Raw genomic sequence first — 26014 nt, 5'->3', positions numbered from 1 at the left:
AAAGACGCAGGAGAGGTTGCTTTCTTCTCTAGCTACTTGCCCCCTTGGCAGGGGAGATCACTCCTCACATGGGCAGAATTCCCAGGGTCAATGGAAAAATTTACAGAGGATATGAAACCAGGCATCGTTATAAACAAAATATCAATATGAGTGGTGGTTTTTTTATTGCACGTTCCCAGTTCCCGTTTATCAGAGGACTGGTTATCTCTTCTCATGCCCTAGCTGCAATGTACTCTCAGCAGTGTATTGTAAACAACCAGCCAGGGCTTTTTTTAGCTGTGTAATCAGAAGCCCTTGCTCCTCTGTTTAATTTCTGCTCCTGTAAGTATAGCTCCCAGTCATTACCAGATGGCTATTGTTACTCTTATTACTGACCCTGCTGTCCAGATACCTACTTGCACTTATTATCCACTCTTATTTTTCCAAATAAGGACCTTAATGAGGACAAGTGTAGTCTTTATGTCTACAATCATGTCTTAAATATTTCAACTTTAAAATTCAGATTGTAAGCAGTGAGAGAGCATATGTTCAGAAGCTTTTTAAAATACCTCCTTTATTACACTGTCAAACGATTCAATGCTGATGGTATTTTTGCAGTCACTGGAATGTTTATGTTTTATAACCACTGCCTTGTTTATGGTACAAGGTTTATTTCCCTTGGATTTCCTCCAAAATAGCTTTTGGTTGCTCAACAAATTAAAAAGATGTTGTTAAAAAAATAAAAAAAGAAAAAGAAATTAATCCTGGCTTAGCTCTAGAAATGTGTTCACACCTTAAGCATTTTTCTTAAAGGTTGTTATTCCTTCTGACTTATTACGATTAAAATTCCATACAAACTGGTTTTTTCTTCTCCTACAAGGTCTTCTTAATTATGAAGATTTCCTGATCTTTCTGTCACTGCATACGATGCAGACGATCCCAAACAAACAAACAAACAAAAATCACCTCATTACTTGCAGTGTCCATGACTTACATCCAAGCTGTCCCTGCTGTGTCAGCCAAAAGAAATGCATCATTTCTCCCCATCCACCAGCACCATCCATCAATGCCCTTTCTGCCACACTTGTTTTGTTTGCCTGTCCCTTTGGTAAACTCAGCACTTCAGCATTTTAACACCCAAAAGTGGCTCTGAAGAGCTCAGTACTGAGCAAACCTACCAGGCACCATGGCAGGAGGGCAGGTAAAAACAACGCCCAAGAGCACCCTGCTGGGACCGGCTCCTGCACTGGGATGGCCCTGGGAGGCCAGGACTTGATAAACAGAGGCATCTGAAAAATAACTTTATGTAAATGGATGATCTGCCTTTGTAGCAACTCACTACTATTTGTGTTTTAACAGTGTGCCAACATGAGCCAAAAGTTGTAATTCTGTGTGTATTCTTGAAGCTTGGGATACAAAGGGGAAAGGGACCTGGGGGTCCTGGTGGCCAGCAGGATGACCATGAGCCAGCACTGTGCCCTTGTGGCCAAGAAGGCCAATGCCATCCTGGGGTGTATCAGGAGGGAGTGGTTGTAGGGCAGAGAGGTTCTCCTCCCCCTCTACTCTGCCCTGGTGAGACCACATCTGGAATATTGTGTCCAGTTCTGGGCCCCTCAGTTCAAGAAGGACAGGAACTGCTGGAGAGAGTCCAGCGTAGGGCTACAAAGATGATGGAGGGAGTGGAGCATCTCCCTTCTGAGGAGCTTGGGATGCAAAGCTCAAGATTATAGCAGGAATACAATCAAGTATTAACTTGTTGTTACAATCTGAATATCACAATTCAACATTACAATTCAATTTGTTAAGAACAATACAACAGTAATCAGTGAGGTTCTTAGGGAGCACACTCACAAAACACAGGCAAATTCTAGTGATGTATCAAAGCAGCTCATTATTGCGTTCATAGGTTGGATGAGTGTGCTGTGCCAGTAATATTAATACTGGATATATCTAAGAAGGGGGTTGAATTTCTCTTCAATTTTTAAATCTGATATTCCTGGCAAAAAAAAGAAAGCCAACATTCACCATATGCTGGCGTTTCACATACAGAGGAACATACCAGTAACAAGTTAAAACAGTCAGGTTCCGTTCATGACAAAGTTTAGTCAGCAAATACTAACAAGTACCGTTTTCTGAGCCTTCCCTCAGTGTTGGCCTTGGGAACTTAAGAGCTAATTGAATTTATTGTCTAGCAGTGCCCACACTGAGAAGGCTCTAATGAGCTATGAAGACACAAATGTCTAAGCCCTCCTATCATCTGGCACAGGTCACTGTACGAGACAGCGAGACCTCTTGTAGACCACTCATTAGCAATTGTCACTAGCAACACGGATGGCAGTACAGAAAAGACCGTCAGTGATACCTGCCATATTATTCCACCAAATTTATGCTTCCCCACTTCTAGAAGTGCGCCGCTTATTTTGGCTACAAGCCACAATTCATCAGAATTACAAATTATTTTAAGACATCCTTAAATTCTCCTCCCCCATCCTCATTTAACCTAAACTGTTTATACTGTTCATCACTGGCAGCTGCACAAATTCTCCTCTAGTTTTTCTTCAACAACAAAGGTATTTGCTAGTGTCACACCAGGACACGGCATGAATATTTATGAAAAGATTTATTAGCTTAAACTGGTACCTTTAGAGATTCATTTGTTTCTGTCGAATCAATTTGTACCATTCATTCTCTTTCCTAACCTGTATGGCTCTCTGCTGGCTCATAAGGTTGTGTTTGCAATGCCTTTCCAATTGGTACCATGCTGAAAATACCTGTCCTGCATCAGAAACATCCCAAAACAATCAACCTTCCCCATTTTAATGAAATTTCTCCAAAAAGCTACCCTTGGATCACCTAAGAATGGTGTTTTCACTGAGAAGCAGCAAGTAAATTCCTATCTCAGTAACACCGCAAAGATGCACTCAACTACACACTAAACAATTCAGTAACCATCTGGGAATTTGAAGCCTGGCTCTGACAACAGGGCTGTAATCAAGCCAGATTTGAGCTCTGATGACTCAACAAATTCAATTTCCATAAGGTTTTTATTTCATTGACTAGATCTACATCAACAGCAGACAAAAATCTCAGAAGTCATAACACAGATCAGCGTAGTCTAATAAAGCAACCAGCAGAAGGGAAATCAAGTCAGTACCGTACCTTCCATTTCCCTTATTTTAACCAGTCATTTGATGATTTAGTGAGTCAACAGCATTCTTGGTAAAAACCTCCAGGATGAACGATTTTGTATTGGGTGCACAAGTGGGAACTGCCATTGAGTGGGACGCCCCACAATGCAGAAGCCAACACACATACAAGCCCTTTACAGGTTGCACTGACAAATGCAGGGCATTGATCATGCTTTGGGACCAGGGCCTAGCCCCACACCTCTGCAGCTGTCTCAGTGTGTGAGAAACCAGGCTTCTCCCTCCTCTCCGGTCAGGCAGCCCCACCAAGCATGCAGAGAGCACCAGCAGCCACCCCACAGCCCAGACAACGGAGAAAGGTAATTCACAGCTTCATTCAGTAGCAGAAAGGCAGAATTGTGAGATTACATTCTTCCATGATGTCAGGGTACAAGTGCAAGCTCTTTAAGAAAAGAAACCTCTGATTAAAAAACACTCCCATTAGGGGAGCCAGTGCTGAAATGAAAAACATTAACCACGACAGTTAAAGTCTTGTGGAAGGCTCCAGCCCATAAATCTCTCTCTTGCCGTAATGTCAGCCTCAGCTAAGTAATAGTCATGCTTCAAAAGCCAGCAGCAGAGCAATTCCTCTTCCCCAAGCCCAGTGTATGGTGGTGAGGAGGCATCACCTTCCTGCAATTTAAGGTCCCCGGTACCGTGACAGTCCTAGGGTCCTGACAGCGTGCAGCGTCAGCAGTGTTCTCACAGGACTGAGACCCAGCATGACTGCCTGTGGGCAGCCTTGTTGCCTACAGATGGCATCCCCTCCTTCTTAGATCCGAAATAAGTGTGTTTGCCCACAGTAATTCTAAGGGAACAATAAGTCCCCCACAGTCCGCCTCCAGTCTGGCCTTTAATTATGCAGTCACAACCCCTGCAAACAGGCTCTGCTCTTTGATCTTCACTTTAGTGGTGCCAAAGAGGTTCTTAATCCCTTTTTCTTTCCAAGTACACTCGTAAAGGCACAGAAAGGAGAATAAACCAGGCCGAGTTCCTGTTAAAGCTTAAGGGATTTTTGTCTCAACCAAATAGCAGACCTGCTTTGAGTGGCTGGGGCCTCTTCCCTCCTGTCTGCTTTGATGAAATGGAGATCCACATGTGGAGACTGGCAGAGCAAGCACCCAGCAACTTATTGGTGCAAAATGGTCTGAAGAGTGTATGAATCCAACAGGCAGAGCTTATGTACACCTAATCTCTTCATGTTTAGTTCCAAAGTGGCCTATCCTGAATACTAATCAACGGAAAATAGAGGAAGCAATTATTTATGTGGGCCTTCTCATTTATCAAAGCAGGAAGCTGTAGGCTCAGCACACATTAGGTCAGAAGGTAGACTACAGGGAGCTTTCAGCTTCTTCCAGCTACCAAACCTGTGATTAAATTAATTCTGTGCCCGCTTTTCTCACACAGCTGGGCACCCATCAATCACAGCTCCTCCACCCCCGGAAATGCACTTCCTCAGCTTATCTCTTAAAGAGCAGTTCTGCATGCACAGCATTAGCTACTTCTGGTGGACTGCATGGGGTTAGCAGGCTGTTTGAGAAACACAACCACTGTCCGAGCAATAATCACTCGCTGTTCAGTCCCCCACCACTCCCATCCTGTCTGCATAATTAAAAATCTGTTACCTTCTCTGACTCGGCCAGCAATCGGCAGCTCTCTCACAATAGCGCTTAGCAGGCGTAGGGCTTTACCAGATGGCAAGACAATGACGCAGTTCAAAATCTAAAGGTGATGCCACAGGATCGGACTGGTGCAGACTTGGTAACAAACAAAATGAAAAGCGTGACAACTGTGGGATCAATAAGGCAGATGAAAAATTAAATTAACTGCATCTCATACAGTAGAGAGTGAGTGTAATTTGTTGAAGGATAAAAGTAACAAGCCTCCTTGTTTGGTAAGCTTCAGTATCTGTAGAACCTCTTTATATGTTTCCCATTTCCCTACTAATGATGCTACAAAGCAATATTAACCAATAAAACAGCTCTTCATACTAAACACCCAGGCACCGAGAATTAAAAGACGTAGTACATGCGTTTCATTCATGTACTTACGCTGTTGCTTATAGAGGTAATGGACCACAACTAGAAATGAGGACTGAAATTGTCTTAAACATGCTCTGATTTTGCACCTTGCTGCTTGGCTAAAAGTGAAAGCGTGTATAAAAAGATTAAGTAATTGGATCTTCTGTTTTCATCTATCATTATCAATATTCAGAGGAGACAGGCTGAAACGGAGACTAGGGAACATCTGAGACCAAATCAGGATAACTCAAAAGAAATGCTCAAAAACGGATGTGAAAAACAGTGTCAAGAATTTCTTATTTATGAGTTTGTTAACTTTTAGTCAAAAGTGTTTAAAATAACCACATCTCTCAGAACACTGAGCTTCCTTAGTATCAACCTACATGGAATTATGCCTTTGGTTCTTGTATTTTTTGATAAACAACCACTATACCACATGATGGATGAGTACCTAAACACGATGTGAAAGATTCCCATAAAAACACTAAAAATGCATTACATATTTCAGCACTTAAACCATGTATCAGGTCTCCCCTCTGTCTGGAATTAGAGGCAAAGAGCACCACAGCAATTATTTCACATCTAGCTCTTGGGGCTTGGTGTTTTCTGCTGCTGTCTGTCACCATCCAAGAGTGGCATTAAATCACCCGAATCTTACAACAGTAAGAAAGTTAACACGTAGAATTTATTACCAATGTCCCAGTAAAGGTTTCTGGGCTGCCGCTATGTGAGGTAACCAAGACAGCAAATGTAGAGGTACAGACAAGTAGAGCACTGTGTCCTTGCCCCAGGGGAAAGCCACATCATGCAATTTTAGGTCATTTTAGTTTGTTCAAGAAGTTAATATGCTTCCTTGGAACCAAAAAAAAAAAATCAGGTCAGGAATCATGGACTTGTGTTTCACTTTTTATATGGAGCTTTAAAAAAATGCAGCTGAAGTATTGATCACGTGCTACTGTCTCCCAATACTTGTTTATCATAACAGCGCCAATGGACAAAGAAAGGATCAGAAACTGCTGTGCAAGGAGACAGAGGTCAGGTATGCAGGGAGCTGCAGGGGAAGCTGTGAAGGACAGTGGTGATGGCTGGAGCAAACAGCTGTAGGGGAGCAAGAAAGTACAAGAGAAACTTATTTATTGAAAGCTGTTGCTCTAGGTGTTACACAGGTGCACAAACACTGCTGTAGAGTCGGTCTCCTTTAAATAAGGGATGCCCTCAGATCCCCTTTGCTCCTCTCTAGCCCAAGGCACATCTTCAAAACAGACTGGATGTCATCCTTGCAAAACATTTAACTTTAATTTTACAGACAGACAAACAACAGCAGCAAAAGGAACCCTGCTGCACGGAAACTGTGCACTCAGGGTGTCAGACAGTGCTGCCTCCCCTCTCTGCAGCTCAGCCTCCACACCAGCCCACCCATTCCACCTGAGATTAGTACTGGTCTTCAGGATCTTGAAATTCACTGCTGAAAACTCATGGTGCCTCTGAGGCACTGGGATTAACCAGGCCACTCTGGCCGAAGGATTTGGGTAAATTACATTGCATCTTCCCTGATCTCCCTGCCCACGTGTGCTCTGGGCTCCGGGGGCACTGGGGCACGCAGGTTCCCTCCATTCCCTCTCCAGGAAAGCCAACCTTCCCCAAAGGATCCTTCTAGAGTACTGCAAACTCAGTCAGACTGCAGGAGAACAAGTAATTGAACCAGATTCTGCACAGCATTCAAAAATCAATCCTTAATTACAAATTGGCAACCTCAAAAAGGTCGAAGACTGAAGCAGGTGAAACAGCCTCACTGCAAAGCCATACAAATTGATTCCAAAATACTAGAAGGGTAAAAAAAAAGTGGGTTAGGGCTGTTTTCACAGAACTTTCTCTACAGTTGATGCTATAACCGTCTCAAGTTCATCACTTTTACTTTGTGGAGGTCTTCATGCCTACATCCACCCACACTACCTCCAGAACTAAAATTTGCTCTGCAAACTCTAAATCTATAGAACAAAAGCTTTTTTCAAGGCATTGTCCCCAGTGGATCACAGAGGTGTTTTGCATCCTCTCCCCAGCAGAAGCGTTAGAATATTACAGAGGAAAAACTACAGCAAAACAAAAAAGTGCATCTGACGACTAAAAGGCAGTAGAGCTCTTTGTTAACTCCCAAATTCAACACAGCACTTAAATAAGTGCCTTACTTCAGGGACAAAGAGGGACTCGAGCAGAGACTTGAGGTCTTTGCTGAATTGATTTCACACAGATTTCGTCCTTTTCCCTCTCAGAACTTTAAGCGATTTTTCTGAAGTTACATGAGCATCTTTAAATAAGTATTCAGCAGAAGAGATTCAGATCACAAGCTGCAATAGCATCAGTAAGCTCAAGCTTTTGATAATGTTTACCTCTATTTCATTTTCAAAGTACACAGAACACCAAATCCTGCTTGCTTTTCATGTGCAATTAATCCCACCAAAATCCTTTGGGACTACTTCTGAAAGTAAAACGAGCAGGATTTAGTTTATAATCCAACACTGACAGGAAGGGAAAATATGATATAGTGTTTTAGCCCTAGCAAAAAAAAAAAACCCTGGCGCTAAATCCTCCCTCATTAGTGAAGAGTCAGTGCATATTCTGCAGCTAATCTGGCAACGGGGCAATTTCCTGTTTGTAATATATATTTTTGCCCAAATGACTGTATAGAGACAGATGGTCACACCAAAGGAGGGCAGTCCTGGAAGGAAATCTCCTTCCCTCAGGAATACTTCACAAGACCAGTCTGGGGACTGCCAAAGCGGGATCTGTTGCCAGGCAGCTGAATCACAATACACTGAACACCTTCTTCAGGTCCTGGCTTCTGTATCAAATTCCTACCCTCTAATAAATACAGTGCTAAGAAGAACAAAAAGACATTTCCACGACTGGATAGGACTTTGAATGCCAACAACTACATGTTGAGACTAATTTCAAGTTTCTCTCATCCAAGGAAGGAAAGCTTTTCGGACTGCATTTTCTGCGTCCTCAGAAGTACGCCCTAGGTTACTGATTATCTGGAATCCCATCATCAAATTTTCAAGAAAGATACTCGTTTCCTTCAGGCTGCAATGGCTCAAGCAGATCAAGTTTCTAAAACACAGGCCACACAAATCTGATGTCAGCCAAGGGCTTTATTCTACCTCGTAATTTCCCGCTGTTTTCTGACACCAATTAACTGGGCCTTCCTTGTTTTGTTTTATAGAGAAAATGAGGAATTTTAAGAATTATCTATGAAAATACAATATATAGTTAGTATAGCAACCCACATATTCCTTAGTTGAATGTCGAATTTGCCTCTGTCTGTATTTTCGATATGCCAGAAAGATTTTGATCATCAACAACAGATTCAGCTGAAAGACCTTCAGCGTTGTCAGGTAGTAAAAAGTAATGTTTTTGGACAGCGAGATGAAATCAAATGCTGCTGTGATCAACAAGCTGAGGAGTTGCCAGTTCTCATTTTGATTCACCCAAGTTTCAGAATTAAAACTGTATTTGGAATAGTGGAAACCTGTCTCACCTATGATCTATCTGTTTTGCTTGTCTGCAGGCTGAATAAGACATCACTTCTTTAAGGCACTCATGCTTGGCCGAGACACATTCTTCATAAGCTTGAGGGCTGAGGAAAAAGGTTTTAAATTACATTTTAAAATACTGGATTACATTTCATGCTTATAAATTATAAAATCTGCAACCTTGGAACCACAAAATACGTGTGGCAATGTCCTCAGTGAATAGTTTAGCAATATTTCAGCTCTTTGGTTCTTTCTCCCTAGTGATAATAAATACACAGAGATAGTGCTAAATTGGGTTGCTTACTAGACAAACTGGTCTATTAGGATTTCCAAATTGCATAATCAGAGAGAGTTCCCAAAATGTGGCTTATGGGACAAATCATGTAGAATACAAAGTGTTACTAGACATAAGAACTACTAGAAATTCCAATTCTTTAACTTCAGCAGAAAAAGCAGAAACAAGTCAGGTGTCCCATGCCCTAGGCATTCACCTGGTAAAACAAGTCAGCTTCTTGTTCATATGGGAGCTTTTTTATTCCCAGTCAGGTTTGGGGCCAGACCAACAGTGTCATTACTGAACAGCACCGTGTCCGACTTGTATTGTACTGATTTGTATCAGGCACACACATTAACAAACCCATCTGACTTCCACAGCAACCAGTAACACTGTTCCGTGACTGAACCTGGCCCCAGAGGCCCCAGACAGGGACACAAACCTATCAAAAAAAAAAAAGGATGCATGAAAGGAACTCTATTTCAGAGGTAGAGTTGGGAAAGTAAGATTGAAATCACATTTAAAAAGTCCTGTAGGCTTCTAAAAATAAGATTATTTGCTGGGCCAAGGCCCACTGCAGTCCCTTACCATGCATAGAAAAGTTGGAGAAGAGGGAATGTATTCCTTGGGTACATCCTTGGGATCAGGCAGACCATTTTCGACAGGATTAAGAAGAGCTGAGCAACTTAAATCGAATTACTGAGGAAAGCAAAGCCAGGAATAAAATTCAGGTCTGCTCACTTGTGGCTGTCTACTCACTGTTCAGCTGCTGCATGTGATGTGTGGGAAAGGAAATGGCAAACTGTACTTAGGATGTCAGAGTTTACTTCTAAAAAGGTAAATGATTCATAAAAATCCGTACCAGTGAACACTTCCCTCCATCTATGATGAACTATGCTCAAGCATTTAAGACAACAGCACCACTCACTTCCAAGTCACAGCTCTCAAGAACGAAGAGCATTCAAGGTGATACTCTTGGCTTGCAAAGAGCAGCAGATGCCCATCTGTTGAGATCTGTTTCGACAGAATTTAATCCCTTTGCAGTTCTTTTTTATGCCTGATTATTTTTTTTATAACATTGCCCATCTCACTTCACTTAAAAACAAAATCCTTACCGTGATGTCTGATGCATTCGGGTAGCCATGGACTTGTCTGCCTACTAAAGACTTCGAAAGAGAAAATATAGGGAATGACCTGGCAAATTCTAAATCAAATTAAATGTGAGCAGTGAATGTTATTTTCTTTCCACAAAAGATGCAATAAAAGGCTCGGGGTATGGGCTGAAAAGCCAGCTAGTTACAAAAGAAACAAAAAACAAAGCAGGAACAGTGTAGACATCTGTATCTTGAATACTGCAAGGATTTACCATCATTCCATCCCACAGACCAGACAAGAAGAGCAGATGTACGACAGAGCAACAGAGTTTCTCAGAGCACTATGCCTTCCTACAGAACAGGGTAACAGGTTAGGACCCTTTGGTTTAGAAAATAGGTAACTGAAGGTCCACAACACCGCAATCGCTGCAGAGAGGCTGACAAGAGGATGATTATTCAGCTTCTTGCAACAGCAGAACTACAGAAAATCCAATGGTATCAAACCCAAAGCACAAATAAGTTCTTCCTCACAAGAAGCAATCGAACAGGAGTATTTCTCCCCACATCACATCACAGAAATGAAAGCACAGAGGGGATCAAAATGAGGTTAGATGCAGTCATAGAAGACTGGTTCACCAGCAATATCCAAAGAAATCCCTAAATTACTGAATGTTTGAATTTGGGAAGATAAACCATGGAAAAGCTCACTCAGATGCACGCTTTGTTACACTTTTTCAGAGAGGATCTGTCATACTGGCCACCACTGGTCAGACTAGGTTAAATGGACTTTAGTAGGAACCAGCATGAAAGTTCCTCTAATTTCAGCCTAAAGGCTTTAAAGGTTTTCAAAACTGGACTCAACAAGATTGCCATGAAAAGTAAAAAACTATTAAGTTTTGGACAAACAGATGAAACTCATGTAATTAAGGCAGATTTAAATGACTGCCAAAAAGACTACAGTCTGGGAGTAGCTGTTTAGCAGAAGTTGGCACATCCTTAGAGAACAGGGAGCATATGGTTTAGACGTTCCACATATGACCAGGCTCATGGAGATCATTACACATGACACAGTAAGAAAACAAATGGAACTGCGTGAAGTACAGACCATGATGGTCACTGGAAAAGCTTGTAATATTGCTGCCTGCAGACACTGCTTTCCCATAGAGAAAATGGATAAATTTGTTATTGGAGGCCTACAGGTTTTTACCCTGCTCAAGCACCTTCAGTTTGACCTAAGCATGCCTCCTGTGTTCACAGCCGTATGTTTTCAAGCACGACCTGAATCCCAGAATCACAGAATCCCAGAACGTTAGGGATTGGAAGGGACCTCCAAAGCTCATCCAGTCCAATCCCCCTGCCGGAGCAGGAACACCCAGATGAGGTTACACAGGAAGGCGTCCAGGCGGGTTTTGAATGTCTGCAGAGAAGGAGACTCCACAACCTCTCTGGGCAGCCTGGGCCAGTGCTCTGTCACCCTCACTGAGAAGAAGTTTCTTCTCAAATTCTATGTATCTGCTGTGGAAAGCCTTCAACAGCCAGTAGAAGTGATTTTTAGAGAGCCATCTCCTTCCCTTTTGCAACAAATTAACCTACACCAGCCGTGAAAAGTGAAGAACGTTTCCTGTCACCTTTGTACCACAGCTTTCTGACAGCGCCGGCGGCCACATTCCAGCACACAATCTCCTCCTCCATCAACACCAGACATGGAAGTAGACACCTATGGAGAAAAAGCACAAGTGCTCCAGAAGAAGCAACATCATATTCCCTAGATATTTTGGGGGACCGTCTCTCTGAGACATCTCAAGCAGTAGCAAGGCCATGCCCTAAAGAAATCTAGATCAGAGCGTGCTTTGTGCATAGATCATTCTAAATTTATTCTTAGCTCAAGGATAAATACGATTTCTTTCTAAATACCACATGTGAATTAGGATCACATTATGATATGTGCATCTTCTATTTCAAAAGAAATCTTTTCCCCAGACATTATCCACAAGCTGGGTAGAGCTAATCAAATTAACCTTGAATAACTTTCCATCTGTACCCAGGCACAACTAACCCAACAGCGGGGGTGGGAGCAGCCCAGGGGGCAGCCTGGCCGGTTCTTTCTGACCTCCCAGCCCACCATCAGTTTGTTGGGCTCATCAGAAGGAAAAGCTGCCTTCACAGCTGAGACTGGAGGCTGCTGGTGTCAGGTCTGTCACTGTTATGAGTCAAGGTAAACCTGTACGGCCTGCACTTCTGTGTCCCTGAGCTTTGCGCCAGGGAGTACATAAAGCCTCAATAGCTGGGGAACTGAAGTGCGAGCTGATCTTGCCTAATGCTGGGAATGGCAGAAAATGGTGGTTGTACAAGAGAAAAACGTTTGGTCTTTCCACTGCTCACCTTACCCAGTACTGCTTTTTAGAGCCAATTTCTGCAGTGAGGCTAAAAGAATGAAAACATCACCTTTGGCACCATCTTGCATAAACACAGATACTGTAACCGATGCTAGCTTCAACACCAGAGAACTCCTCACCGCTTTCTTTTGCCAAGTAGTGAGAAATCTCTCAAATTCTCTACTCAGGAATCACTTCAGTCAGAGTGGATTACCAAAGCAATTCTCTTAATCAGCAAGTCTAGTGCAGAGTGGAGTCTTACAGAAAACGGCTTACGCAACTGTAAACAAGAGTTTCTTTTCAATTATGCACAGACCCCCGCCTTGCTTCCAGGTGATAAACAGTGGATGCACAATATTCTTGCCTTGCAAATAACACATCCATTTCTATTCAGGAATCAGTTCCCTGCACTGAAACAGTGTCACTAATAAAACACACTGCTTGTAGAGCTAGAGCTGATAGCCCCTTTTACTTAGCACATACTTTTGTTGCTGTATACATATCTTTGTGTAAGACGAAATGTTCTCTGGGTATTTTTTAAAGCTGAAGCCACAGCAGTTTAAGAAACAAGAGTAATATTACCAAATATTTTTTCCCTTAAGTGGAGGAAAACAAACAAACCAACCACAAAACAAAACAAACAAAAAACCCCAAACAACCAAAACTAGCAAAGACTGTCTTCCAACTCAGCTACCTCCACAAATCCTTATTTCTCCCTCTGTTTTCACCCAGTATCAAGTATTGCTGCTTGTTCACAACACTGGGAATATAATCAGGTCAATTAGGTGACGGTTATGAAAAAGAACTTCCTTGTATTTAGCAAACTCCACCAAAGATTAATTATTACTGATACCAATTAAAAAAAAAAAAATCCTAGGCATTTCTCTGCACAAAGCCTTTTTAAATTGAGAACTAAAAATAGACAGACAGACAACAAGCAGACTTAAACAATTTTATCAGTGGGTGATTTATTTCGGCTTTCTGCTCTCCCTGGTCGCAGTTCAGTGCAACTCATAAATAAGTTAGGCTGGCGAAGGAGATTGAATTTTTGAGGCCAGAACAGTAATTGAGGAATTGAACAGCCTGGAGTTTGAAATATCATCTCCTGGGACATAAAAGCCTTTGGTCCTATTAGCAACTGTCTATATTGCTTCTCCAGACATTGACACATACGACCATGTCAACATATTGAACTGATTTATGTTTCTTTGTCTCACAAAAAGACAGATCTCGTACGTGTTCTGGGCTCCGTCATGCTGTTACTCCAAGAGTAAGAACATCTCGAGTCAGCTAGCTACATAAATTACAACACATGCCGACATTTTCCTGCAAACTAAAGGTTTCCAGTCACCATCAAGTTTCTCTCAGGAACTATTTTTCAATATTTAAAAGGCATCCAAACAAATCTAATATTTAGAAGGTTAGGAAGAAAGGTTGAACAAAGCTTTTTAGCTGTAAGCTTTTACAGTAAAAAAAATAAATTAAAAAACATGTTATTTCCAAGATGCGTTTACTGTATTTAAAACCTTTTTTTTTCCTCAGCTAGTTTGCAAAATTACATTATTCACAGAACCTCAAAGATTTTTCCTTTGCCAAGTACTAAAAAGTCAGATCTTTCAAAAATATGGCAAGGCCCAATTTCCTGTGAAGACAATCTGCACCAGTTCAGGACAGTTCGATTATACAGAAAGCAGTAATCTTCACTTTTTCCACACTGTATATGTCAGCACTTGCAAAGGAAAGACTGAAAAGTTTGCCTGAGAAAGTTTTTGGATTTTGTTCAAAACAAAACAAGCAAATCAAAAAATCCCACCATCACTGACCACTTTTTCAGTCATTCTCTCAGGATCAAAATTTCAAAGGAAAACAAGAGACTCCACAGACAACCGAAACAACAAGCGATAGACTGCAAAACCAACCCATGACCAAAGGCAAAAAGTATCACCTCCAGGTCTTAGTTGGTATGAAAACATGGTAATGATCTCAGCGAAAGCACAGGCCTGCACAGGACACCCGCACTCTCTGTGAGGCGCTGCGGCCATTTCATGGCGCCCTCAGGGGCCTTTGTACCTCAGGAGCCTGCCTCATCCCACCTGGCAGCTCGGGGCCACCACCGCATGCCTGTTCCTCCACACCTGGCCATACACACACGTTTGATTCACTGATCAAAACATGAAAATAATAACTTTCCCTCCCTAACTTATCATCCCACAAAACCTAAAGCAAACATTATTTCTAAGATGGCGCCACTTGGTGTGGGCCTCCCAGGTGTGACAGAAATGGTTCCCCACACAGCACCCCTGAGCAGTTGAGTTTTGGATAGCTATGATGTCAATCACATAATTAAAAAGGCTCAAACTTTTATAAAAGATCTGAAAGGTGCCTCTGGGGTCTCAGGGCAGGGACGTAAACCTCACAGGGGGCACAGGCCTGCCCAGAGCTCTGCAGCGTGAGGAGGGGAGGCAGCAGCAAAAACACATGAGCACAAGGTTAACCTTCTCTGGAAAAGAAAGACAGTGTTTAAGTTTAAATCATTAAAGTGATGGATTAAAAAGGAAAAAGGGAAATATGAGAAAAAGTTGCCTCACGTATCACTACTAAAATCCACATTCGCACCTTCTCCAGTCTGTGAGAAAGAAAAAACATACATCTAGTTTTGTTTTGTTTTGTAAGAAAAGATGGCAACTAAAACTAAAAGGTATTTCTTAAAAATAGAGTATCACATCTGTTCTGATCAAGCCCATCATACTTTGTTTAGAAGAAAGGCTCCCAATGGCATCATATACAAACACAAAACAGCAAGAGTTTGTCGGATCTAGTAAACACCAGGCAAGATGGACTGTATACTGGAATTAAGCACTACCAGTTATTAATAAATAAATAAGTTTTCAGATTAAATATTGAATCACATGGACACACCATCATCTGCCATGTAACAGACTGTACTGACAGCACCTCATGCTCCGCTCCTACTAGATCTCAGCACAGACAGGATGAGTGATTTGGGTGTATGACACTAGAACAGAGATCTCTAATGAATAAAAATGTGCTACTCATTAAATACCATCTCTCCAACTTGCTATTGAAGGGGTAGCTGATGGCAGGGCCTGCCTCTCCAAGGGACTGGGCACTGCTCAGCCCCACAGGCAGGACATGGATGAGGGCTCCCTCCATTTGCACATCACTGCACTCCTTCCCAAGCCAGCACCTGAGCTAGAGCTGTTCAAGTGGAAAGAGTAGTGTTTTCACTTCCTAATACTCAGCAGTATTTCTCCATGACCACCAGAATACTGCTCAGTTGGACATTTTCTGTCTAAGTCTTGTTAAAAAAAAAAACCAAAATCTAAAGGAAGTGCTTCAAGTCAGCATTGTCTTAGGTGAAAATTTTTATCCTGAGCAAGTAAAGAAAATAACAGCTCTTCACCAAAACGTATTTGCATAAGAACAATTCCTATCAGAAATGTTGTTTTGACAGCCATCCCTCCAAAAGAAAGAAAAACCACCACTCCTCTGCAGCTCAGCAGCTCCTTGGAAATGTCTCCGCATGCAGTGGGTTATCACAGAGACGGGCAGGATGGAAGATCACCAGCTCCATGTTGTTCTTCAGCTGCAGCTGTTCCCACTGACAGACAAGCGAACAGGACACCACAGCAATTAAATTAAAAAACAAACAAACAAAAATCGCAAGGGCACCTTCAGAAAAGCTGCTGTAAGCACGTTACTCATGATAAATTTTTAAACTCAACTACCTCCCCCATACTCACAAGGTACACACAGCAGGCTATGAGTCTGCTTCTCAGGGAAACAGCATGCCTGCACAACGATGGACAACTTCAGAACTTCAGCATTAACTTTCAAATGGCCCTTGCTTGCCGTTATACTATTACACAGTCTGTAACGAGGTACACAAGTTAAGCAACTCCTACAACTGGCAGGATGTTTAGGATTTATGGTTGTAGCGTGCTTCCCCAATGGCTCTTCTCAGCTGCTGCAAAATGGCTGCTTCACTCACAGACCTTCCTAGGAAAGGGTTAACAATCCCATAGAGAGACTTTTAACAAGTACTGAAGTTCATTTAAAGACATTTGGACAGAAAAACTGAATTATTTAATGGTAAAAAGTCTCATATGAAGTAAAAGATTGTATATAAATACTGCGTAACATCCAGTGGAATTCATCACTTTGCTTTGCACGGATTTACTTTATTTTTGGAGAAAATTAAACCCTGACACTTACTGAACACTGTAACTTTAAAACTCAGTTAAAAAAATGTTTAAATACAATTCTTTTCTGAACTACACAATACACACGTAGGTGGTAAGTATGATGAAGCCTTCCAGTGCTAGATATAGCACACATTCAAGTTTGGAACAGAACTACAAATTACTGTTCTTCAGGATAATTAGCACTAACAAGAAAGCAAATACTAATTTAAATTCCTTCGAAAGGTTTCTCTGATCACATTGTTGTCGACAAAACTGCTGACAGTTTAAAAAAGCAGAGTATTTATCTCAGTACTGATGATACACCGAATAAAAATAAATCCCACCACAACATGCAAAATGCTCTAACATGATGTAGTTTTCTGTCAAAATAATCCTGATTTTTAGGTGAGAACAGTGAAAACCGTGATTTATTGAGCATCTCAATCAGCCTGATTACATGTCAGGTTTGAATTTCGGTAGATCAGGCGGATGGCAGGTCCAACTTCAGACTGGATGCTACCACCAACCACTATGGTTCTCCAAACAGCTAAGTCCTACATCAACGTTAGCTCTGCCAAGCTTACGTGTCGATTGTAATCCTGAGGAAGCCGACTGAAAAAGGAGACAAAACAAACACTATATGCATTCATAACAAGCTTTTCCCAATGATAAGAGTGAAAATAAGTCTGGACTGCACTGGACTGACGTAAAATATTACATCCTGCCCCACCTTGTAACCAGTAACAGATTTTTATCTGCTTTGACCGCTACAAAAGAACAGGCAAAATAAGAAAAGTTCAGGGCCAACATCTTTTATTTCTTGAAATATGAGGGAAAAGTTACCCAGAAAGAAAATGTAACTTTCAAGGAACACAAACAATACGCCTTATTCTCCATCCTGCTGACAAGGTTTTCTCAAATTGCATAATTTTAAGTTCTACCCAAACCTGTAACCATCTTATTTTTTATAAAACCAAAAATAATTCAAACTGTACATGACCATTATACATTAAAACCTCTTTTTTTTTTTTTCAACCGTAAGCACAGTTCTGAACGATGTCGGGTGAGGCACTAAGGAGCTGTCAACTGTTTAAGAGATATAAATAGAAAATGAAAGCATTTTAGGAGTCTTCTTCCATAGTCACATCCTCTTGGAGCTTCTGCACCATTTTGTCCTCCAGCTGCTTTGGCGTGCCTTCAAAGCAAAGACAAAGTTCAATTCAAGATGGTTCTCTAAACCCAAATAGCTGTTATTCTTTGAACACTATGTCTGTTCTAGGTGAAACAGCCTAAATACATGGCTTATAGAGTCTGTGTAGAGTAAACCCATCAAGCTTTCAAGTATGTATTGCTAACCTCCCTCACTGCCTAAAACTACTTCCGAATTCTTTTAACAGAAAAGCTTATGTCTTTTTTATGCAAAATCTAATAAGCAGTCAACACGTGTTTTCTTCTAGAATGATCAACTCTGATACAGCCAGCAAAGCCTTCTAAAGGACTATAAAAACACATTACTTCTAACAGATCAACGGCCTTCACACATTAGTTTATATAAAGCTTCAAGGCCTCCTGAATGCTGCGTTGGATGGCAATGCTGTTAACTCTCAATACTACTACCAAAACCAAATACGCTATAAAATTCAGACTGACATGTGATTCTGCTCTCTTTAAGGCCCAGCAGAAATGCTGAGAAGGCAGCTGCTGTCTGACACACAGACGTACCACGGGCTGTTGGGCCTCATTCATTTTGCGTAAGCAAAGCCAGACAAAAGACATAAACAAACACTCAGGTTTATTCTTTTGACTTCAGCTCTTTGTTCTTTTTCTTCCCTCAAAAATCAAGGGACAGAGCAAAGCAAAGTTTAAATGTATCCTGACAAAACGTGGTTTCACGTATATACAATTTTAGACTACAGTTAACGCAAACTGGAAGAAAAATATAGAAGAGAATTCTAGTTAAAGTCTAATAATATATCACACCTACATCCACAGATACAGAATCACTGGTGGTTTTTATAAACTAATACCTAGTGGAAACGTTTCTAACATCTCCCCATGACTCTACTCCATTAACTGTATTTTTAAAAAGAAATCATCTTCACAATCCATTTTTATCAACGCCATCTAACACAAGCTAGTACTTCTAATAAAGAGTTCAGAAACCAGAAAATTATTTAGGAGAAACAGGTTTCTCCAACTGAAAAAACCCCTTGGTTCACTAAAAAAGAATACACATTATTATATCTGTTTTAGGGAATCTTTTTTAAATTACCATGATATTAAAAAAAGCTTAGGCTTACACGGAATAAATATTTCCGTGTAAGTCTTATTATACAAAGTGCACTACAAAAAAACCTGCTCTCACAATTAGCTAACGAATTCATAAAAGCAGAGTTTGACTACTGTGTTTTATATCAATCAGTGGCACAGTCTGCCGAGTTCAATAATCTATTCAAAAAGAAGACTTGGATTGGTTAACAAACACGCAGTTCAGAGAGCACCAGGTATTGAGTGCAGTTTAAAATACTCAAATAAGGAATGGAAAGGGTAAATGCAGGACTAGATAAACAAAAATATATTTGATTCAGAACAAGGACATTGCTTACATTGACTGGCAGGAGCTACTCTCCATATTCAATCCACAAATTAATTGCAAGAAAAATGTACAGCATTATTGAGCTGTAGAATGAGTCTCACACACACAAAATCAATATTCAAATACAATAAAACTGTATACACAACCTAAGTAAACCAGGGAAAGCAAGTTCTTACCTGCATGTGGAGCACGAAGAAGGTGGATATTCTGTTTGACTTCTTTGATGTCTTCTGCCTTCTGCAACTCTTTGCTCTTCTTTAATCTGGGGAAGGAGAAAATTGAGTTGAGTTACCTTCAAAGAACAGCTGTAAGTTTGCGTTTTAATGCATGACACACGTCTTTAAAGGCATGTAAACTGCCAATTACTACAATTATAGGGAAATAAAGGTAACAAGTATTTGAAAACCAATTCAAGCATACACTGGATACAAAACCAGGGAAAAAAAGGCAGCACTGTATCAACTCTTACCAGAAATTTGTTTAAATCTAAGACTCAATATTACAAACAAGTTCAGTTCTGGGCCCCTCACTACAAGAAGGATGTTGAGATTCTGGAGCGTGTTCAGAGAAGAGCCACAAGGATGGGGAGGGCTCTGGAGAACAAGCCTGATGAGGAGCGGCTGAGGGAACTGGGCTTGTTTAGCCTGGAGAAGAGAAGGCTGAGGGGAGACCTCATCACCACCTCCAACTGCCTCAAGGGAGGTTGTAGAGAGGTGGGTGCTGGGCTCTTCTCCCAGGTGATGGGGGATAGAACAAGGGGAAACGGCACCAAGCTGTGCCAAGGGAGGTTCAGGTTAGAGCTAAGGAGGAAGTTCTTTACTGAGAGGGTCGTCAGAAGCTGGAACAGGCTGCCCAGGGAGGTGGTGGAGTCACCATCCCTGGATGTGTTTAAAGAGCGGGTAGATGAGGTACTTAAGGATATGGTTTAGGGGGCAGACAGGAGCGGTTGGACGTGATGATCTCAGAGGGCTTTTCCAACCGAGTGATTCTGTGATTCTGTGATAACTGTTATCATGGAGTGTCCAAAAGCTGCATTTCACTGGACAGCCAATAAAGTGTCATAGTTTGGTAGCAGAGTGGAGACCACTCGAACTATTTCACCCATCACTTGTATCACTGTGTACACAAAGCACACACTTGGTACATACTTTCCATCATCATTTCTCTGGAAAGACGGACTGTCTAATACAGACTTGTGAGAGCTCCCATAATACAAATATTTCTCCTCACCTGTTCATAATAAATCTCGCTTGGCGTTTTTGCTTTATTTCCTCCACTCTCTTCATTGCATCAACTGAAACAAAGCAGAAGTTGTTTTAAATGGGTTTACACACCTACAATTTGAAATACATTGTATTTTCCAAAGCAACATTACCAATATTCCAGAGTACCTCTATGTCAGAGGCAACTCTTATACTACATAGAGGAAGTTATTCCTTCCTTGGAGAGCAGAGTAGAGAAATATTCTGTGTACCAACTAGGACAAACTGTATTTTAAAACTTGTTTATGCTTCCACTTTCATGCCTACACGTATTTTCCACAATTAAGCACCACAACAAAAGCCTGACTTTACTTGAAATCAGACAAAAGTTACCACCTTTGAGGCATTCATTCATCATGTAAGTAACTCTACCATCTCACAGCAACTGATTTATTAAATGGAACAAAGAAACAACTGCATCAGTACAAAAGGCTTACACTGGGAGCCTCTTAAAAAGCTTGGTAACCACTAAGGTTTTTTGAAGAGAGTAATTCAAAATACAGGACTGCTCCAGCTCTAACCAGTTGCTGAAAAAAAACGCAATCACGTGAAACTCCACACGTGTTCACAACTCAAACCTCCTCCACACACGAGAATTTGGTCATGATCCCAGTAATTTCAAAGACAATCACCACAAAGTGTCAATACTCTACGAAGTCTTCTGAAAACATGTTTGTAAAATTCACTCCCCGTAGTTCACCTTTTGTTTTCTCTAACATCACTCACCGGTCTGGTTCCACAACTCTCTCTGGTATTTCACTGGTTCATTTCTACGTTTTTCGAACTCGAATGAATTATCCTACATTAAGAAAAAGTAAACATAGATTATACACAAAGCATACTGAGATCGATGCATTCTTACTGCAGCACTCGCTCATATAACTTAATATTTTACGTGATTTTTTTTTCCCTTTCAGAACCTCAGCTCCTATACTTGAACAACCTTTAGAGATTACTAAACTAAAAGGAAACAGAGTTGAGTGTTTGACCTCAAAGTGTCAGAAGCCACAGTGATTTGTCTGAAAAGAACTATTTACCAAGCCATGTCCCTCGGCTATTTTCTTTTTAGTGAGACAAAAGGAACAGAGAAGACCAATGTGGAGTCAGAAATACAGAGTGGACTAGACAGGTGGAAGGCAAAATTGAAAACATGTAGAGTCAAAAGCACTTAATGCAGGTCAAATAAGTTCTGCTCAACAACTTATAACTTTGAAAAGGTTCTAAACAGAAACACTATTTCATTTTAAGATTATTGTAACAATATCAAGTGATTTGAAACGGTGAAACATTTCAATGGATGACATACTGAGGTGTTTGAGGCAGCTGAGGGCTTTTTGTTGTGCATTTTCTGTTTGTTTTGCTGGGTTTTTTGGTTGTTTGTTTTTTTTTTTCCAAAGAGCTTAAGATAGAAAAACAGTTTTCTGATTTTTATTTTTTTTTTGCTAGGCATGCTTAGATTTACACCAACTTTATCGGACAACATTTCCCTACCCACCGGTTCTTTTTTATAATGGTAAAGCAGAATTATTAGGTAGCATCAAGCAGAACAGCCAAAATACAAGCTGTAGAGCACACTGCATGTTAACATCTAGATGCCATTCTTATTCTTAACAAAAAAAACCAAAACAATCCAAAATTCATTGTAGCCAAGCATGAGACAGCAGCACATCAACTCACTACAGTTTACCATAAACGGAGTCAGCTTTTGCCTATTTATAACCACAGAATCCCAGAATATGAGGAGTTGGAAGGGCCCTGGAAAGCTCCCCCAGTGCAACCCCTGCCAGAGCAGGATCACCAGAGCAGTCACACAGGAACACGGCCAGGGCTTTGGGTGTCTGCAGACAAGGAGACTCCACAACCTCTCTGGGCAGCCTGGGCCATGCTCCATAACCCTCACACTCACAAAGTTTGGCCTCATCTTCAGCTTGAACCTCCTGTGCTCCAGCTTGGGACCATTGCCCCTTGTCCTGGCATTGGCCATCCCAGAGCAGAGCCTGGCTCCTTCCTCCTGACACTGCCCTTTCCCAATGGATCCCCAGGAATGAGGGCACCCCTCAGTCTCCTCTGCTCCAAGCTCAAGAGCCCCAGCTCCCTCAGCCGCTCCTCAGCAGGGAGATGCTCCACTCCCTCCATCATCTCTGTGGCCCTGCTGGACTCTTTCAAGCAGTTCCCGTCCTTTGATACATGATATTGTTATGTATCATGAGAACACACCACAAACAGTGAAGAGAAGTCTCCTAAGAGTACAGCTGTTCTTCCAAACACTCACAGAGATAAACTACAGCTACCTCATGCTGGCCAATGGATCTTTTCAATTCCAAGCACGAGGCCACAGAATGACCAACTCCTCAGTCGTTCTGAGTGAGAGAACAAGCCTGTCCTCCAGAAATACCTTGTGAGCAACCACCTGGCAAGGTTATGTCCTTCTCATTGTTTTTGCTGTTTAATAAAAGAAATCTGAAACCCAGGAAAACAAGGAAATACATTTAACCTGTATCCAATGTTCCTGTTTGAAGCAGCAAGAACTGTTACCTTCTTACAAACCGCAGTATTTCCCATCATCTCGAGCCCATTTAGACACTCTTCCTGAAGCTGGCTTATGAAAGAATGGATACCAACCAAACTACAACAAAGCACCATGCCTACATATTGTTTTAATTCTTAGCATACGGAGATGTATCTCAAAACTGGGGCATACTGTCACCTATTGAGGTGTGTATAAAGGAATTTTAAGTTAAGATCTTAAGATCTGTTAACCATAGCTTCTATGAGTCACATTAAAAAGAAAATAGAAATCACATTCTTCCTCGTGGAAGATGCATAGAAGGCAGCAAATCACTGTGTCAAAGCACCAAACTGTCAGCATCCTGTTGAAAAAGAGGTAATTAAGTCACAGTAATTCCTGACTTATTTAAGGACTGCTCCACCACATACAAGTGCTTAGTTTATCACTGAAGTAACTTTGCCTTGAAACGGTTTTTAGCTATTTTAAGATCTCGTATGCTGTTTGTGAAACATTCCTATGTACACAAGGACTTTTCCTACACATTGTATGCTTTAAGACTTCAAGAGGTAAATATCTTATGTGCCTACACAGAGAGACTTCCTGGGGTACCTGGTAACCAAGATTATCTGGTTGTGCAGAAACAGAACTACCAAACGTGTATCGACAGAGTGGGAGACTTACAGATGGGAAAAGAAAGCCTTGGACTTGGGAACTGCCATGCATTACTGACATAGATACCTGACACTGAAGCACACAGTGAAGCCCAAATGTGAAGCTCCAAGTCATAGTCAAGCTAAATTAATGGCTTACTCTCAAGAAAACTCTCTCATCCTCTTCCACAATCCAGATTTTCTCCACTTACTCCATCCCTCATGCTAATCTAATTCAATGACGATGCATTAAGCTAGCTAACCTAACCTGTCTGCATCCGGAAGAAGCGAGATTTCTGACATTGTAGTGAGCTCAAGTAAAGCGTGAGCCAGTCCAACTTCTTACCACTGTCAATTCTTTGCCAGCTGCTTTCCGGAAGGCTTTGGTCCATCTCATCTTTCTGGGATTTCGCTTCTTTTTAAAGTTTCTGTGGCATTTTGATTTGCAGAATCTAAATATCTTAAAAGATGAAGAAAGAAAGAAAAAATTACAGGCAAATCATATTATTCCTGCCCCACTGCAAGCATGATATCAAACACCGAAGTTTCTCTAACTGCTTATAGAAAATGACATCCATCTTTCAAATTTCAGCATTTTTAGTTCAAATACAGCCCCTGACAAACAGAATTTCAAGCTCCATTCTTGATTTTTTTTCATTACAAAGTCATTTTCACAGCTGTCCAGGATGTGCACAAATACTTACAATTAAGCTGATTATAAATAAAACATACCAGGGTTGTCAGAATTATCATCTGCAAAAATAACTGTAAACCCAAACCTGTACTGTGAATAAACAATCTTCTATACCTGTCAGCACTTTTTAGACACAGTGCCATCCTGACAACAACAACAAATCCCCACACCTCTCACGTAACTCTTTTCAATTCAGTACACATGCGCACACAAGAAAAGTCTATCTTCTGGAATGCAGCTTGAAGCCTTAAAGATTACCCTGCAGCTGGAGTCCTAAGCACATTAGTTAAGTCCTGGACTGAATTTACTGAAAGCTGTTGAAGCATATGCCCAAACATTCCAGCTGACCTTTTTTCTTACCCCCGCCTCCACTTTCCTACAGACTCTACAGGACACTACACTCACTTTAGGCACCTGCCACTGCCGGCCATAAATTACCTCACGTTCACCCAGCTGATGTTTTCAGGCCCATTAAAGATGCATAAAAGAAACTTCATTATCCATACTTGAAATTTCACTAATAAAGTATTAAAAAGTATTGAAATGATGTAGCTAACAGCCAAGCTAAAGAACAGTGCTCCATCCCAAACTGTCCCAGATCCAACAGACATTTTCCAGTCAAAGAGAGTATGCAGCAAGATGATGGTGGAAGAGGGGGACACCATCATAACCCTGTTCACAGTTCTTAATCCTCCCTAAATTTGTGCATCGCTTTGAACTGTCCTGGGCTGTCCAGCATCCAGAGCAGAGCTGAAATTTTACTTAACAATACCGAAAATTACATTTGTTATCACTGAGTTTTTGAAAACCCTGCTTTTCTTCAACCGTGCTCTCCTTCCCATCTCACACTCACTCCTGAAGAAAACGTAACAGAAAATATGAAACCCGTAGTAAAGGTAATCACCTTCAAATGATATTTTTTTAAAAATTCAACAGCTTTTACAACTAACCTGCCGTTCTGCTACCTTTGTTTTTTTTAAACACGCACCTTGTGGCCATTTTCTACTAAAGGGAACTATGCCAATCTACATCTGCCTCTAAATTCACAGAAGCTGCGACTCGGGTGAGCCACACAGTAGTTGTTCTGACGTCCGAGCGTGGGAAGGAAGCGATTTGTGTAAGCTTCATTTCACACTGGGGCCTCCAGTGCCCTACAGGAGCTGATAAGGAGTACAGCAAAGGCTGGGAAAGTACACACAACATTTTATGTACAAACTTGTCACCATAATATAAAGCCCAAAGTGCTATGCGCATCCTGCTATGACAGCCTCAATTGGCTAAGTCACATCAGATATCTGAGCAAGTTACAACTTTTAGGAAGTACCATGAGACAGACATAAGCCATTAGCTTTAGCATACAGTGTCTGTAACCCAGATTGCTCAAAGCTTTAGAATCACTTGCTATTAATATAAACAGCCTCCACTTCTTCACAATCAGAAAATTAAAGAAGGAAGATTTCATATCGCTCTACAAACCATGTAACTTCTCGGTTTAAAAGTGAACGCGAATTTTTCGGCCCACACTCTTCCCGAGAGCCACCACAGCTGCCAAATTACAGCATCATTTCGTACAACGGCTCCCACATCGCACGGAGCCCTGCGCGCTGCTGACGCCGCCCAGCACCGCCCCGCGATCGCCC

At 41.3% G+C, this 26014-nt stretch overlaps 1 protein-coding gene across 1 annotated transcript; it reads right to left on the bottom strand.

Annotated features, from left to right (window-relative positions):
- Window positions 1-17534: 17534 nt before the first annotated feature.
- On the bottom strand, window positions 17535-24137 carry RSL24D1 (ribosomal L24 domain containing 1). The gene is made up of 5 exons (XM_010186233.1): window positions 24027-24137; window positions 21248-21320; window positions 20490-20553; window positions 19436-19521; window positions 17535-17858 (listed from the first exon to the last, which is right to left on the bottom strand). The coding sequence occupies exons 1-5, from the start codon at window positions 24075-24077 to the stop codon at window positions 17785-17787; spliced, it is 348 nt and encodes a 115-aa protein (XP_010184535.1). The 5' UTR covers window positions 24078-24137; the 3' UTR covers window positions 17535-17784.
- Window positions 24138-26014: the final 1877 nt, after the last annotated feature.

This window comes from Mesitornis unicolor, unplaced genomic scaffold (genome assembly GCF_000695765.1).
Source record: "Mesitornis unicolor isolate BGI_N332 unplaced genomic scaffold, ASM69576v1 scaffold476, whole genome shotgun sequence".
Taxonomy (NCBI): domain Eukaryota; kingdom Metazoa; phylum Chordata; class Aves; order Mesitornithiformes; family Mesitornithidae; genus Mesitornis; species Mesitornis unicolor.
This window is presented reverse-complemented; position numbering and strand designations above follow the sequence as displayed.